General features: G+C 42.2%; 2 protein-coding genes across 6 annotated transcripts in view; both read left to right on the plus strand.

Moving 5' to 3' along the window:
* The first annotated feature begins 1574 nt into the window (after nucleotides 1-1574).
* Nucleotides 1575-8052, plus strand: chmp6b (charged multivesicular body protein 6b). The gene is made up of 8 exons (XM_029699006.1): nucleotides 1575-1870; nucleotides 3224-3333; nucleotides 4814-4901; nucleotides 5168-5254; nucleotides 5791-5856; nucleotides 5954-6034; nucleotides 6273-6357; nucleotides 6527-8052. Exons 1-8 carry the CDS (start codon nucleotides 1808-1810, stop codon nucleotides 6568-6570), a joined length of 624 nt encoding a protein of 207 aa, XP_029554866.1. The 5' UTR covers nucleotides 1575-1807; the 3' UTR covers nucleotides 6571-8052.
* Nucleotides 8053-14713: 6661 nt separating this feature from the next.
* The window catches only part of baiap2b (BAR/IMD domain containing adaptor protein 2b), a 141931-nt gene continuing 140292 nt past the window's right edge, over nucleotides 14714-16352 (plus strand). For all 5 annotated transcript variants that reach the window (XM_029699007.1, XM_029699008.1, XM_029699012.1 and 2 more), the window contains exon 1: nucleotides 14714-15003. In XM_029699007.1, the coding sequence (XP_029554867.1) occupies nucleotides 14929-15003 (75 nt within the window). In that variant the 5' untranslated portion in view covers nucleotides 14714-14928. The remainder of the gene's footprint in view (nucleotides 15004-16352) is intronic.

A 16352-nucleotide genomic window follows, 5' to 3' on the forward strand; every position in this document is an offset into this window, starting at 1 on the left:
TGTATTTTTCTTGTCTATATTGAATACATAATTTAAACATTCACTGTGTAGGTTGGAAACACTATGTGAACCCCTAGGCTAATGACTTCTCCATAAGCTAATTGGAGTCAGGAGTCAGCTAACCTGGAGTCCAATCAATGAGACGAGATTGGAGATGTTGGTTAGAACTGCCTTGCCCTATAAAAACACACTCATAAAATTTGAGTTTGCTAATCACAAGAACCATTGCCTGATGTGAACCACGCCTCAAACAAAAGAGCTCTCAGAAGACATGCATGAAGCTGGAAAGGGTTACGAAAGTATCTCTAAAAGCCTTGATGTTCGTCAGTTCACGGTAAGACAAATTGTCTATAAATGGAGAAAGTTTAGCACTGTTGCTACTCTCCCTAGGAGTGGTCATCCTGCAGAGATGACTGCAAGAGCACAGCGCAGAAGAATCCTAGAATGTCAGCTAAAGACTTACAGAAATCTCTGGAATATGCTAATATCCTGAGTCTACAATACGTAAAACACTAAACAATAATGTTGTTCATGTGGGGACACCATGGAAGAAGCCATTGCTGTCCAAAAAAAAAAACATTTCTGCATGTCTGAAGTTTTCAGAAGTGCACCTTGATGTGCTACTGGCAAAATATTCTGTGGACAGTTGAAACTACAGCTGAGTTGTTTGGAACAACACTGTGGAGGAAAAAAAGGCACAGCACATCAACCTCATCCCAACTGTAAATTATTGTGGAGGAAGCATCATAGTTTGGGGCTGTTTTGCTGCCTCAGAGCCTGGACCGCTTGCTATCATCGATGGAAAAACGAATTCCCAAGTTTATCAAGTCATTTTGCAGGAGAATGTTAGTCTATCTGTCCACCAGTTGAAGCTCAACAGAAGTTGGGTGATGCAACAGGACAACAACCCAAAACGCAGAAGTAAATCAACAACCAAAGAAAATACACCTTCTGGAGTGGCCCAGTCAGAGTCCTGACTTCAACCTGTTTGAGATGCTGTGGCATGACCTCAAGAGAGCAGTTCACACCAGACCTCACAAGAATATTGCTGAACTGAAACAGTTTTGTAAAGAGGAATGGCCCAAAATTCCTCCTGATCGTTGTGCAGGTCTGATCCGCAACGCCAGAAAACGTTTGGTTGAGGTTATTGCTGCCAAAGGAGGGTCAACCAGTTATTAAATCCAAGGGTTCACATACTTTTTCCACCCTGCACTGTGAATGTTTACACGGTGTGTTCAATTACATTTACGTCATTTAGCAGACGCTCTTATCCAGAGCGACTTACAAATTGGTGCAATAAAGACATGAACACGTAGACTTGTGTGTTATTAGTTTAAGCAGACTGTGTCTATTGTTGTGACCTAGATGAAGATCAGATCAAATTTTATGACCAATTTATGCAGAGATCCAGGTATTTCTAAAGGGATCACATGCTTTTTCTTGCCACTGTTGGTAGGCTGACTGGCCTCACACTCCAATACAGTAGGTGGCGTTGTATGCACCTTAAAAGTTGGATGCGATCCGTCAACCCAATCACAAAAGAAGAACAAGGAGGCGCAGGACAGACTTGCCCAAACGAGAGAACCCCACTATTTCAATTGTCCATACCTGAATGCCGTACTTCCTGACTTTAGGGGTGTGGTATTTAGAATTAGCTTCGCTGAAATAAACTAGCAAAGTAATAAGATATCTAGCCAGTCGACCGATCTACAAACTAATTGTAGGCTTACGCAATGTTCTCTGAGAGATAGACTTGTTTACAAGTCGACTCTTTAGTTGCACAGAGTGGCGGGGATGCGGGATCAAAATGGGAAACATTTTCGGCAGAAAGAGACGCACGCGAGTCACAGAGCAGGACAGAGCCGTTTTGGTGAGTAGCCTAACGTTACTGTAACTAGCTAGCCTTAGCCAACTATTTAGCAAGTCAGCCTGCTAACATAGTTACTATAGTTAGCTACGAACATGTTCTAGTTGGCTCTCTACCCACACTACCCAGTTAGCTAGGGAATAATTTTATAATGTTAGATCAGCAAAGTACACTACTGACCAAAAGTATGTGGACTCCTGCTCCTCGAACATCTCATTCAAAAGTCGTGGGCATTAATATGCCGTTGGTCCCCCTCCCTTTGCTGATATAACAGCCTCCACTCTTCTGGGAAGGCTTTCCATTAGATGTTGGAACATTGCTGCAGGGACCTGGTTCCATTCAGCCACGAGTATTGGTGAGGTCGGGCACTAATGTTGGCCTATTAGGCCTGGCTCGGAGTCAGCATGTAAATTCATCCCAAAGGTGTTTGATGGGGTTGAGGTCAGGGCTCTGTGCAGGCCAGTCAAGTTCTTCCAAACCACTTTTGTATGGACCTCGCTTTGTGCACGGAGGCATTGTCATGCTGAAAAAGGAAAGGGCCTCCCCCAAACTGTTGCAACAAAGTTGAAACACAGAATCATCTAGAATGTCATTGTATGCTGTAGCGTTAAGAAGTTCCTTCACTGGACCTAAGGACAACCATGAAAAACAGCCCCTCCACCAAACTTTACAGTTGGTCTATGCATTCAGGCATGTAGCGTTCTCCTATATTAGACTGCAGAATTACATATTGAGCATACACCATTTCATTGAGTATTAAGTATCAGGCTACTCAAGTGACACCCACATGTCAATATGCACAATAGGATGGCTAGTGCGGTCATTTCCCACAGTCAAAGTCCTGCAATAAGAGCTACGACACTAATATTTGTGTAAACTCTTTACTCATTGACATCCACAGAACATTACTGTAGACTGTTACCTATGGATTGTGGATCAATGAAAATACAGTGAAATAGAAGTATGCCCCCAATGCAATGATGAAGTCTAATACATCCACAGTGCAATTTCAACTGATATAAAGAAATTGTGAAATTAAGTCTTTTGTTGAATTTAAAACATTCCAACCTTCTTTAGCATTATCTAGTCCAGATATAGCATTTCAGTAATTATATCCGTTTGCATCATATTCAATGTGACTTTTATTTTGAAGGCAAACCACTGATTCCACTATTGTTACTCACACTGTTGTTTAAGACACACTGGTGGGTTAGGGGCAGTCTGACAACCCATACAAACCAGGGCTAAAACCCAATTAACTGTACTGGCAAGCTAGACAGCAAACTGAAGTGATTTAGCGTTGAAATGAGTGATATTCCAACAATCACATTAACATTTCTGTCTTCTCCATTCCAGCAACTGAAACAGCAGAGAGATAAGTTGAAGCAGTACCAAAAGAGAATCACTCTGCAGCTGGAAAAAGAGAGGAATCTGGCCAAGCAGCTGCTGAAAGATGGCAAGAAAGAGTAAGGACCTTCTCTCACCATAAATAAGACGTATGCCTAAAGTAAATGTCACTTTAAAGCGCTTGAGATTGAAAGCTGTCATGATCATCAATTGATACATACAGTTGAAGTCGGAAGTTTACATACACCTTAGCCAAATGCATTTAAACTCAGTGTTTCACAATTCCTGACATGTAATCCGAGTAAAAATTCCCTGTCTTAGGTCAGTTAGGATCACCACTTTATTTTAAGAATTTTGAAATGTCAGAATAATAGTAGAGAATCTTATTTCTTTCGTCACATTCCCAGTGGGTCAGAAGTTTACATGCACTCAATTAGTATTAGAGGTTGACCGATTATGATTTTTCGACACCGATACCGATTAATCAATTTTTTTACATATTTTTTTTTAATTCAATTTATTTTATATATATTTGTAATAATGACAATTACAACAATACTGAATGAACAATGAACACTTTAATATAATACATAAAATCTATTTAGTCTCATAAGTATTGAAATATGCTCAATTTGGCTTAAATAATGCAAAAACAGTGTTGGAGAAGAAAGTAAAAGTGCAATATGTGAAAAAAAACCTAGCGTTTTATGTTCTTTGCTCAGAACATTTGACAGTTGGTGGTTCAATATTCCCAGTTTTTCAATATTCCCAGTTAAGAAGTTTTAGGTTGTTATTATAGGAATTATGACGCGTCGACCATTTCTCTCTATACCACTTGTATTTCATATACCTTTCACTATTGGATGTTCTAATAGGCACTTTAGTATTGCCAGCCTAATCTCAGGAGTTGATGGGCTTGAAGTCATCAACAGCTCTGTGCTAAGCATTGCTAAGAGCTGCTGGCAAACGCAGTAAAGTTTGAACGAAGGCTTATGAGCCTGCTGCCGCCTACCACCGCTCAGTCAGACTGCTCTATCAAATCATAGACTTAATTATAATAAACACAGAAAGACGAGCCGTTGGTCATTAATATGGTCAAATCTCGGAAACGATCACTTCGAAAACAAAACGTTTATTCTTTCAGTGAAATCCGGAACCGTTCCATATTTTATCGAACGGGTGGCAACCCATAAGTCTAAATATTGCTGTTACATTGCACAACCTAATGCTAGCTAGCCACTTACCTTGGCTCCTTGCTGCACTTGTGTAACAGGGATGCACTAGTGTAAGAAGTGATCAGCATGCCATACCGTTTCTTCGTGGAATGCAATGTAATCGGCCATAATCGGTGTCCAAAAATGCAGATTACAGATTGTTATTTGCATTAAACACTTTTTTTTGGTTACTACATGATTCCATATGTGTTATTTCAGAGTTTTGATGTCTTCGCTATTATTCTACAATGTAGAAAATAGTAAAAATAAAGAAACCCTTGAATGAGAAGGTGTCCAAACTTTTGACTGGTATATTGTGTATGTATGTTATTTCCAATTTAGGGTATTGCATTTTCTAACCTTTCTGTATTTTGTTTTCCAACAGGAAGGCCCTCCTCTTGCTCAAAAAGAAGAGATACCAGGACCAGCTTCTAGACAAGACGGAAAACCAGATTAGCAACCTGGAGCGTATGGTAAATAGTTGAATTTTTTTTCAAACATTCACTCTCACACCACCAGGAATAGTATAACATTGTAATTTATTCATTACTTTAACATGGGATGTATTGCACCGTAGCAAAAAAGGTTTTGCAACAGAAAATGTTCACTCTAAACAGAAAACGCTTTGCAACAAAAACAATCATTTTTTTTTAGATACGTCCCCCTGTTTGCTTCCATTTGATTCCTAGTGAATACCCACCTGTACTTAACTAATGCTTTCTGATCTTGTTTTCTTTAGTGTCAAGACATTGAGTTTGCCCAGATTGAGATGAAAGTCATTGAAGGCCTTAAAGTTGGAAACGATTGCCTGAAGTCATTGCATGAGGTATGTGAGGGTATCAGAGATATGTTTGTTCTCTGCAACTTCCCTATGACATAGATGGGTAGCATACTGTATGTGTTTTTCCGTGAGATAAATGGGTTGCTTAGGGCGTTTTCACACATGGATTTCGGTACCCCCGTTCGGTTTCTTGGCCCGTTTGTGCGAATTCTACAGAATAAGTTTAGCTTTCACAACACCTGAAAATAACCGTTTCAGGGTGCGACTTGTCAGACACACCTTCTACAGGACGTTAGCGCACTAGCTTGCTGGTAACAGGCACAAAGTTTCACTTGTATTGCGCTGCTGACTCTTAATACCTGGTACTCCTGTCCTGGATGTTGGACCTGCTACTCGTGCAGTTAGTTTCAGCCAGGGTTAGTTTCAGCCAGGGTTTGTTTGCAGTATAGTGTGGATCAGGCTACTAAATGCTCCAGAATCCGCATCATACAGGGGATATGTGAAAGCGCCCTTAGTTACCTTCATTGCATCTGCAGTCCAAATAGCATTCCACATGAATAATCCATGTTCTTTCGTATTAGGCGATGTCCATCGAGGATGTGGAGAGAATTATGGATGAGACCCAAGAAGCCATTGAATACCAGAGGGTAAGGTCCCCACTTTCTTTTTACAGAGGCGTTACTATCTTATTGAAATTACTGTATTTTGTTGATATTTATTTGTACCTTTTTTATCTCCCTTCAGGAAATAGATGAGATGCTGGCAGGTTCCCTGACACAGGAGGATGAAGATGCTGTACTGGCTGAACTGGAGGCCATCACTCAGGTCAGTCTGAATTACTCAACAACACTGGCTGGCAAGGCAGAAACCATCTCATCATGAGACTGTCAACCTGGACAGTATCTCTCTATCAATAGAATGTTCTATTTCATACAAATGGAAGGTTCTATTTTGTAGACTGGAACGTACATTTCTCTGCTCAAGTCCCTCCCCCATTTCTCCCAGTGTCGCTCTTTCTTATTATTCCTTTCTCTAAAACCTTGATTTGGTTTTGTATGTGTAGGGAGACCTTGACCTGCCAGAGGTACCTGATGAGTCCCTGCCTGAAGTCCCAGAGGCAGCTGAGGAAGAACCAGAGCAAGGTCAAGGTTAGACTCCTCAGACATGTCAACATGCTGAATTACAATGAGGGTTAATTTCACGTTGAAAATGTGTTCAGCAGATTTGGATTCCGATTTAGGTTGAATACTCCACCAGTTGTAATAGACTACGCGATAACAGAGTCATTCTGAGTCTGTCTGGTTGTCTTTATTTCAGAGAGACCGAGGAAGAAGCAAGAACGGGAGATGTTGGCGGTCTAGAAACATGTTTGTTTGCCAGGGGACTTGGTACGCTGGCCACTATATCCCCCTCGTAGGGGTCTCATGCCCCAAACACACAACCACAGAAAGATTATCTTCACTCACTGGAAGCAGAAGCATCTCTTCCAGTCCCTCACCGTCAAGACTGATGCTCCTGGTGCCCTGCTAATCCTTGGCATTGTGAGCCCCACTATGGCTCTATAGGGCTCCTCTGGACTCAACAACCCCATCACCATGGACGTGGACCTTATTTTTCAGATCATTGCCTGCAGGTTCTTTCCTATTATGTTTAGGGCCTATTTTGATTGTGCCTATTGCTTAAGTCCCTTGACAGGTGTGTTTTTTTTTTTAATCTTCTGTGAACAAATTGTGATTAACGGACAAATGAATGCATGTTACTTTATTTATTTTCCTTCAACCTTTTGTGACTTAGGCTTATTATCTGACCACAGAACATATCTTTGGGAGGAATAGCCTACATTCATCTTTCAAAGTCATTACTATTGGGACTATTTTCAGAAACTTGACCTGTTTAGATGCCAAATCTTAGTTAAAAATGCCTTGATTCCTGCCAAACTGTCAGGAATGCATTTGGCTTTGATTTCAACTTATTAATTTGGGGACAGAATCCTTATAACAGCACTGACCTATTTGCTAAAGCAGCCATTTCATGTATATTCTCTTTCTTCCTCACTGTCAACATGTTTAACTAATCTAAAGCTACAGTTCCTTTTGGCCTGGGAATTAGTTTAGTGTCATTGGTGAAAGGAAGGGCTAATCGTATGTCAGTGGGCTTACTTACCTCTGTACCTCACAGACAACACTGGTGTTATCGGATGCCTAGATTTGACTACGATTTCAGTCAAAGACAACCTCAGAGCCTGACGTCCTAGCTATCTATCCAGTGAGTATTATGATATTAGGCCTGTCTTACAATGAGTGTAATATTGGGTTGCTAGCTGCCTGGGTCTGTAATATTTTACTGGCATATCATATAATGATTTTCTTAGAGCATTGGTTAATTATTTCTTTATCTGAAATGGAGGGCCTACATATAAAAAGATAAGCACTACCAACATATTTGATGTAATATGTATATGGACTATCAGACCAGATATGTATTGTATAAAAAATATTACTGTTCTCTAATCTGTAGTGTCTCTCTGAGACACTCTTGATAATAACTGTGGAGACCATTTGACAGTTACATCATATTGACAAACCTGTGGCGTGTCTATACGAAATCTCTTGTTCTGTAACACTACAAACGTTTTTAAAGGTAGTGTTTGGCCGGTCTGATTTTACTTGGTATGTTATATAAACAACCACTAGAGGGCAGCAAATAGCAGTGTTTCTCTTGTTCATAAGCGGTACCTTGGTTAGTGAATGTATTGTGTGGATTGGGGTGCTGTCTCATGTTTTTATGTGTGCTGTGCATGTATATGGGACAGTAACTAAACTCAGCAAAAAAAAGAAATGTCCTCTCACTTTCAACTGGGTTTATTTTCAGCAAACTTAACATGTGTAAATATTTGTATGAACATCAGATTCAACAAGTTACAGACATGTGACTAACAGAAATGGAATAATGTGTCCCTGAACAAAGGGGGGTCAAAGTAACAGTATCTGGTGTGGCCACCAGCTGCATTAAGTACTGCAGTGCATCTCCTCATGGACTGCACCAGATTTGCCAGTTCTTGCTGTGAGATGTTGCCCCACTCTTCCACCAAGGCACCTGCAAGTTCCCGGACATTTCTGGGGGCAATGGCCCTCACCCTCCGATCCAACAGGTCCCAGACGTACTCAATGGGATTGAGATCCGGGCTCTTCGCTGGCCATGGCAGAACACAGAGTTGAGATTGCCTGCAATGACAACAAGCTCAGACCGATGATGCTGTGACACATCACCCCAGACCATGATGGACGCTCCACCTCCAAATCGATCCCGCTCCAGAGTACAGTCCTCAGTGTAACGTTCATTCCTTGGACGATAAACGTGAATCTGACCCCTGGTGAGACACAACCACGACACATCAGTGAAGAGCACTTTTTGCCAGTCCTGTCTGGTCCAGCGACGGTGGGTTTGTGCCCACGTCGTTGCCGGTGATGTCTGGAGAGGACCTGCCTTACAACAGTCGTACAAGCACTCAGTCCAGCCTCAGCCTATTGCAGACAGTCTGAGATGTGATGGGGGGGGATTGTGCATTCCTGGTGTAACTTGGGCGGTTGTTGTTGACATCCTGTACCTGTCCCGCAGGTGTGATGTTCGGATGTACTGATCCTGTGCAGGTGTTACACGTGGTCTGCCACTGCGAGGACGATCAGCTGTCCGTCCTGTCTCCCTGTAGCGCTGTCTTGGGCGTCTCACAGTATGGACATTGCAATTTATTGCCCTGGCCACATCTGCAGTCCTCATGCCTCCTTGCAGCATGCCTAAGGCACGTTCATGCAGATGAGCAGGAACCCTGGGCATCTTTCTTTTGGTGTTTTTCAGAGTCAGTAGAAAGGCCTCTTTAGTGTCCTAAGTTTTCATGAGTGACCTTAATTGCCTACCGTCTGTAAGCTGTTAGTGTCTTAACGACCGTTCCACAGGTGCATGTTAATTAATAGTTTATGGTTCATTGAACAAGCATGGGAAACAGTGTTTAAACCCTTAACAATGAAGATCTGTGAAGTTATTTGGATTTTTTACAAATGATCTTTGAAAGACAGGGTTCTGAAAAAGGGATGTTTCTTTTTTTGCTGAGTTTGCATAGTTATGGGGAGAATCATATAAGATCAGCCTTTGGTTATACATTATACTCGCATTCATGTGATGAATTACATGTAACTATAGAGATTATACTAAGGCCCTTTTAAAAAGTTCCATAGTGGGTCACAGAGTATTGTTATACAGCAACCTACATGTGTAAAGATTCCAAGCAACAAGTAAGTGGTAGGTCTCCTTGATGGCCCACATTTTGGGTGAGATCTGTGAAAGTATATTTTCATGGGAAAAGTACTTCATTATGTCGCTGATTGTTCCCATAAAGCCAATGACCGTGTGGGAGACGGAGTGGGTGGGCAAAGGCAGTAAGGGAACCTGAATAGCTGTGCTCTATGATTCATAAAAGGGAGATTTGAACCTGCAAGATGATTACAGGCAGGGAAAATGGAGTGAGTGGGGTGTGTAGGAGGAGAGGAGGCTGTTTTCAAGTTCTCCTGAAAAAGCCAGGTCTGCAGAGGAAGGTGCCGTAATGATGATCTGGGGATATGGGAGGCAGGGAGTGTGTGTGTGTCTGTCCACTTGCTGCCAATCCATCAGGCAGAAAGCCCCCCCCCCCTGTGTTCAATTGGTTGTAGTTACCTACAGTTCCTGCTATGCTGCATGTCATTAGGGAGCAATGTTGATTGATGCAGTCCTCTATTTCTTCTCACCTGCTGTCTCAATTGAATAGGAAGCTGTCTCATTGTTGAGATGTTTCATTCTGTCCACCTGGACAAAAGGAATACCTATGTAAGAATCACAGAAGGTTGGCACCTAAATTGGGGAGGATGGGCTCATGGTAATGGCTGGAGTGGAATCAGTGGAACGGTATCCAATACATCAAACATGGTTTGATGCCATTCCATTTGTGCCGTTCCACCCATTATCATGAGCCCTCCTCCCCTAAGCAGCCTCCACTGGTAAGAATGCTGTTTGTTTACTATAGCTCAGCATTCAACACCATAGTCCCATTCAGGGCATCCTGAGTGGCGCAGCACTCTAAAGCACTGCATCACAGTGCTAGAGGCGTCACTACAGACCCGGGTTGTATCACAACCGGCCGTGATCGGGAGTCCCAAAGGGCGCATACATTTGGCCCAGGGTCGTCCAGGTTAGGGGAGGGTTTGGCCGGGGTAGGCCGTCATTGTATATAAGAATTTGTTCTTAACTAACTCGCCTAGCTAAATACAAGCTCAGGACCCTGGGACTGAACATCTTCCTCTGCAACTAGATCCGCCACACTGGCCATCAACACAGGGGCCCCTCAGGGGTGTGTGCTTGGTCCCCTCCTGTACTCTCTGTTCACCCACGACTGTTTGGCCTCAAATCCAACACCATCATCAAGTTTGCTGCCGACAACTGTGGTAGGACTGATCACCGGCCACGATGAGACAGCGTATAGGGAGTAGGTTAGAGGCCTGCCAGTGTGGTGCCAGGACAACAACCACTCCCTCAACGTCAGCAAGACAAAGGAGCTGATCGTGGACTACAGGAAACGGAGGGGCGAGCATGCCCCCATCCACATAGACGGGGCTGTAGTGGAGCGGGTTGGGAGCTTCAAGTTCCTCGATGTCCACATCACTAAGGAATGAACATGGACCACACACCCACACCGTTGTAAAGAGGGCACGACAAGGCCTCTTCAGGAGGCTGAAAAGATTTGACATGGGCCCTCAGATCCTTAGAAAGTGCTATAGCTGCACAATTGGGAGCATCTTCACTAGCTGCATCACCGCTTGGTATGGCAACCACAAGGCACCCAACCACAATCCGCTACAGAGGGTGAGTACGGTCCAGTACATCACTGAGGTAGAGCTCCTTGCCATCCAGGACCTTTATACGAGGTAGTGTCAGAGAAGGCCCCCCAAAAATTAAGACTCCAGTTTCCCAAGCCATAGACTGTTCTCTCTGCTGCAACATGGCAAGCGGGACCAGTGCACCAAGTCTAGAACCAACAGGACCCTGAACAGCTTCTAGCCCCAAGGCATAAGACTGCTAAACAGATCACTAAATGGCCACCCGGACTACCTGCATTGCCCCTTTTTTTTATACTAGCTCTCTTGCACTGACACTATGCTCTCACACACTGGACTGTACTCACACATTCTTACAGTACACTGACACACACACAACATGCATACTGACCCCATACACACACACACACACACACTTTCACACTCACCACATATGCTACTGTCTATTATCATCCTGTTGCTTAGTAACTTTATCCCTACGTATGCACTGTTCATAGCTACCTCAATTACCTTGTACCATGCACATCGACTCGGTACTGGTACTCCTTGTATAGAGCCATGTTATTTCCTACTCCCTGTGTATAGCCATGTTGTTATTCACTGTATTTTCTCCACATGTCACTTTCATTTTTAAAATGTAATGTTATCTTTAACTCTGCATTGTTAGTCTACACTTGTTTAAGAAGCATGTGACAAATAACGTGATCTTATTTAATTTTGGAAACCACTTGTGGGCCAACTACACTGCACAAAAATAGAAACGAAACATGCAAGACTTTCACATTTTTTTTGTGAGTTACAGTTCATATAAAGAAATGTCAATTGAAATACATTTACTAGACACCAATCTATGAATTTCACATGACTGAGAGATACAGATACCTTAAAAAAAAGATAGGGGCGTGGATCAGAACCAGTCCGTGTGACCAACATTTGCCCCATGCTGCGCGACACATCTCCTTCACATAGAGTTGATCAGGCTGTTGATTGTGGCCTGTGGAATATTGTCCCACTCCACTTCAATGGCTGTGCGAAGTTGCTGGATATTGGCGGGAACTGGAACACGCTGTCGATCCAGAGCATCCCAAACATTCTCAATAGGTGGCATGTCTGGGGAGTTTGCAGGCCATGGAAGAACTGGGACATTTTCAGCTTCCAGGAATTGTGTACAAATCCTTACAACGTGGGGCCGTGCATTATCATGCTGAAACATGAGGTAATGGCGGCAGATGAATGGCACAACAATGGGCCTCAGGATCAAGTTATGGTATTTCTGTGCGTTCAAATTGTCATTGATGAAATTATATTGTTTTCATTGTCCTTAGCTTATGCTTGCCCATACCATAACTCCACCTCCACCATGGGGCACTCTGATCACAATGTTGACATTAGCAAACCGCTCGTTAACACGATGACATACATACTGTCTGTGATCTGCCCGGTACAATTAGAACTGGGATTCATCCGTGAAGGGCACACTTCTCCAGTGTGCCAGTGGACATCGAAGATGAGCATTTGCCCACTGAAGTCTGTTACAACGCTGAACTGCAGTCAGGTCAAGATCCTGGTGAGGAGAACAAGCACACAAATGAGCTTCTCTGAGACGGTTTCTGACAGTTTGTGCAGAAATTATTTGGTTGTGTAAACCCACAGTTTCATCAGCTGTCCGGGTGGCTGATCGTAGACGATCCTGCTGGTGAAGAAGCCGGATGTGGAGGTCCTGGGCTGGCTTGGTTACACGTGGTCTGCGGTTGTGAGGCCGTTTGGACGTACTGCCAAATTCTCTAAAATTATGTTTGAGGTGGCTTATGGTAGAGAAATTAACATTCAATTGTCTGGCAACAGCTCTGGTGGACATTCCTGCAGTCAGGAATGATATCTACTGCAGCCCTCATCCTCCACATACAACACCCGTTCTGCCAGTCACATTCTGTTAAATGTCCCCAAAGCACACATCCCTGGGTCTCTCCTCTTTTCAGTTCGCTGCAGCAAGAGACTGGAACGAGCTCCAACAAACACTCAAATTGGACAGTTTTATCTCAATCTCTTCATTCAAAGACTCAATCATGGACACTTACTGATAGTTGTGGCTGCTTTGCGGGATGTATTGTTGTCGCTACCTTCTTGCCCTTTGTGCTGTTGTCTGTGCCCAATAATGTTTGTACCCTGTTTTGTGCTGCTGCCATGTTGACATGTTGTGTTGCTGCCATGCTGTGTTGTTGTCTTAGGTCTCTCTTTATGTAGTGTTGTCTCTCTTGTCGTGATGTGTGTTTTATCCTAGGCATTTTGCCTTTTGGTAGGCCGTCATTGTAAACAATAATTTGTTCTTAATTGACTTGCCTAGGTGAATAAAAATAAATAAATTGCACGCTCTCTCAACTTGAGATATTAGAGGTGTTGTGTGACAAAACTGCACATTTTAGAGATGCATTTTATTGTCCCAAGAACAAGGTGGACCTGTGTAATGATCATGCTGTTTAATTAGATTATTGATATTCCACACCTGTCAGGATTATCTTGGCAAAGGAGAAATGCTCACTAACAGGTATGTAAAAACAAATTTGTGCACACAATTTGAGAGAAAGAAACTTTTTGTGCATTTGGAACATTTCTGTGATCTTTTATTTCAGCGTATGAAACATGGGACCAACACTTTACATGTTGCGTTTATATTTTTGTTCAGTATTAATTGTTTATCACACAAGCAATGGCAAAATTTTAAAATGCTTTTCAACAAAATTTAATTTGTGATTTTTACTGTTGGGTTATGTGTTGGAGGGCTGTCAAAAGAGGTACCTAACCCCAGGGGTTAAGTGGCCTGTATATCTCAACAGTGTATGAGGTACTGTACTTTTTCCCCATCTGCATGTTTATAATGATATGTTTCTGGAATATTGGAGACAGACAGCAGCAGCATTGTTTTCCCTCTATTACAAAATAAAATAGTAGAATACAAAAACTATTTTTCACCTCCATCAGAATGTAAATTACCCCATCACTAGCCTACTCAATGAAAGGTGACTGAAAATTGGTTTGCTATTCTATCCAAGGCCCGCTTGTAGAATAGTCCTTGACATTTAGAGACATTTTACAACAGGCTCTTGTAGTGCAGATCGTGACTTTCTGAATAAGGTGTGGAGTATTCCCCTGCCTACATTGCATACTGTAGCCAATACGAGAAAATTGACTCCGTCCTACACACACACCCACTATACATCCCACTCACTAAGCCTATTCATACATGCATAGCTATAGAAACAACTGTAACAGTTAAATAAAAATAAATAAACAGAGCTATTCAGTTGTAGTGTTTTGTACAATGTTCGATAAATACACTTGATTCTACGCCATTATACGGTATATGTTATGCATAAAATGTGTGCAGAATTTGTTAATTTACCTTGCCCGCAAGAGCACAATCTGTTGAAATCATTATTGTTGTGTATAGAGATGTGTGTTGTGTATAGAGATGTGTGTATGTGCTTGTAGTGTGTACTGTAGTCATTCAGGCATGCAGGTGTTATGAATTATCTTTATGCAGAAGAGGCAAAGCGGAGGCAGTGGTGTGGGCAGTGTTCGAGAGAGAGAGAGGAGGCAGAGCCCTTTAAAATGGCAAGCAGCGCTATCCCTGTGACATGTTTCCCTCTGCGCTCCACGCGTGGTATAGCCTCCAGACTGCGCGGGCTAGTGTGGGTGCAGTAGACGAGTTTCGTATAAAACCCCTGATTCCGGATTCTCATATTACGCGCGTCCGCCTCCCTCTGTAGTTGTTTGTTACTACGACTCCTTCCACCTACTCTGTGCTTTTTCTTCAGTAGTATTTCTTCGGAAAGCTACCGTCAGAAAGACATCTGGTCTATGGTTTTGGCTGAAGAAGATCCCACGATGTCTCGGACTGACGAGGTGCACCGTATAACGGAGAATGTCTATAAGGTAAGAACACAGATGCAGCTGTCCATTCATTCCCGCTTCAATAATTCCTCCCTCGATTATTGTTTTCCTAAAGTAGCTTGCTGTTGGATACGTTTTGAACTTTTTTTAGGCACATACATCAAGTTTGATTTGTTATATTCGAATATAGAGAGTGTGTATATGTATGTATGCATGCATATATATATATATATATATATATATATATATATATATATATATATATATATATATATATATATATTACAATAGTCGAAACCATTAATAATGATAACGACTTTGGCTTCTATAGTGTACCGGGGAAATATCCAATCTCACAATCTCCGTCCATAGAGGGTCTTAATCACTGGTCCAAAATGATGCTATTTTTTTCAGCAGTGAGTGACACATTGCTCGCAGTGACGCCAACAGCCATAGGCTCACACGGGACAAAAAACAAGTTCCTCAGTCCAAGTTTAATTTGAACACGTCATTTTACTTAAGGATGTGTAACAAAGTGACAGTTTGCCTCGAGGCAGACCAACCTGGTCTCAGAGCATTTCGTATTATTTTGTACGTAAATCCGACACACTCCATTTACTATAATATGGTTCGTTTTGTATGGCATGGATTAATTTGTGCACTCATTTCGTGTGATATATATTGAATTACAATTTGGGTATGGTACGAATTTGCAACGAAAATATGTTACGAATTGGCAAAATGTACAATACATTACAAAATGAGCAAAACTTATGAAATGTTACTAATACCAGCTAGGTGGCTAGGTGCCTAACATAAGCTAGCTGGCTGGCTAAAGTTAGCTAGGCTATGGGGTTAGGGTTAAGGTTAGGATTAAGTTTAGGAGTTAGGTTAAAGGGTTAGGTTGTTAGGGAAGCGTTTGCTAAAAGGGTTAAGGTTAGGGGAAGGGTTAGCTAACATACTAAGTAGTTGCAAAGCAGCTAAAAGTAGTAAGTTGTTGGTAATTAGCAAAAATGCTAAAGTTGTCCGTGATGAGTTTCAAACTCTCAACCTTTGGGTTAGTAGATGTTTGCGTTATACGTACAACCAACCACCCTACTTTGTTTTTGCCTTAAGTAACCATCTGTCTTATGTAACCATACAAAACTTAACATATCATACTAATTTCAGTGTGCCAGATTTACATTTACTATGTTACGTCTAGTCTATGAAACTAGGCTGGGCAGATAGGGACAGCTCAAATTGCATGGTATGACATACTGCGGTCCAGCAGTTCTGCCAGCCCGCGGAAGGGGTTAATGGCTGAAACTTGCTGAAACTAAATCGTGTTAAAGAAGGAAGTACACCTGACTGCCATCTGTTACCTCATCTGAGTTTCAACCATTTAGTCA

This window comes from Salmo trutta, chromosome 18, assembly GCF_901001165.1.
Source record: "Salmo trutta chromosome 18, fSalTru1.1, whole genome shotgun sequence".
NCBI classification, from domain to species: Eukaryota; Metazoa; Chordata; class Actinopteri; order Salmoniformes; family Salmonidae; genus Salmo; species Salmo trutta.

Excerpts from the sequence above, each read along its gene's own strand:
- chmp6b (XM_029699006.1), top strand. The coding sequence starts at position 1,808 with ATGGGAAACATTTTCGGCAGAAAGAGACGCACGCGAGTCACAGAGCAG. Across the intron at positions 5,255-5,790 it reads GCCTGAAGTCATTGCATGAG|GCGATGTCCATCGAGGATGT; the intron begins GTATGTGAGGGT and ends CTTTCGTATTAG. Across the intron at positions 6,035-6,272 it reads AACTGGAGGCCATCACTCAG|GGAGACCTTGACCTGCCAGA; the intron begins GTCAGTCTGAAT and ends TTGTATGTGTAG.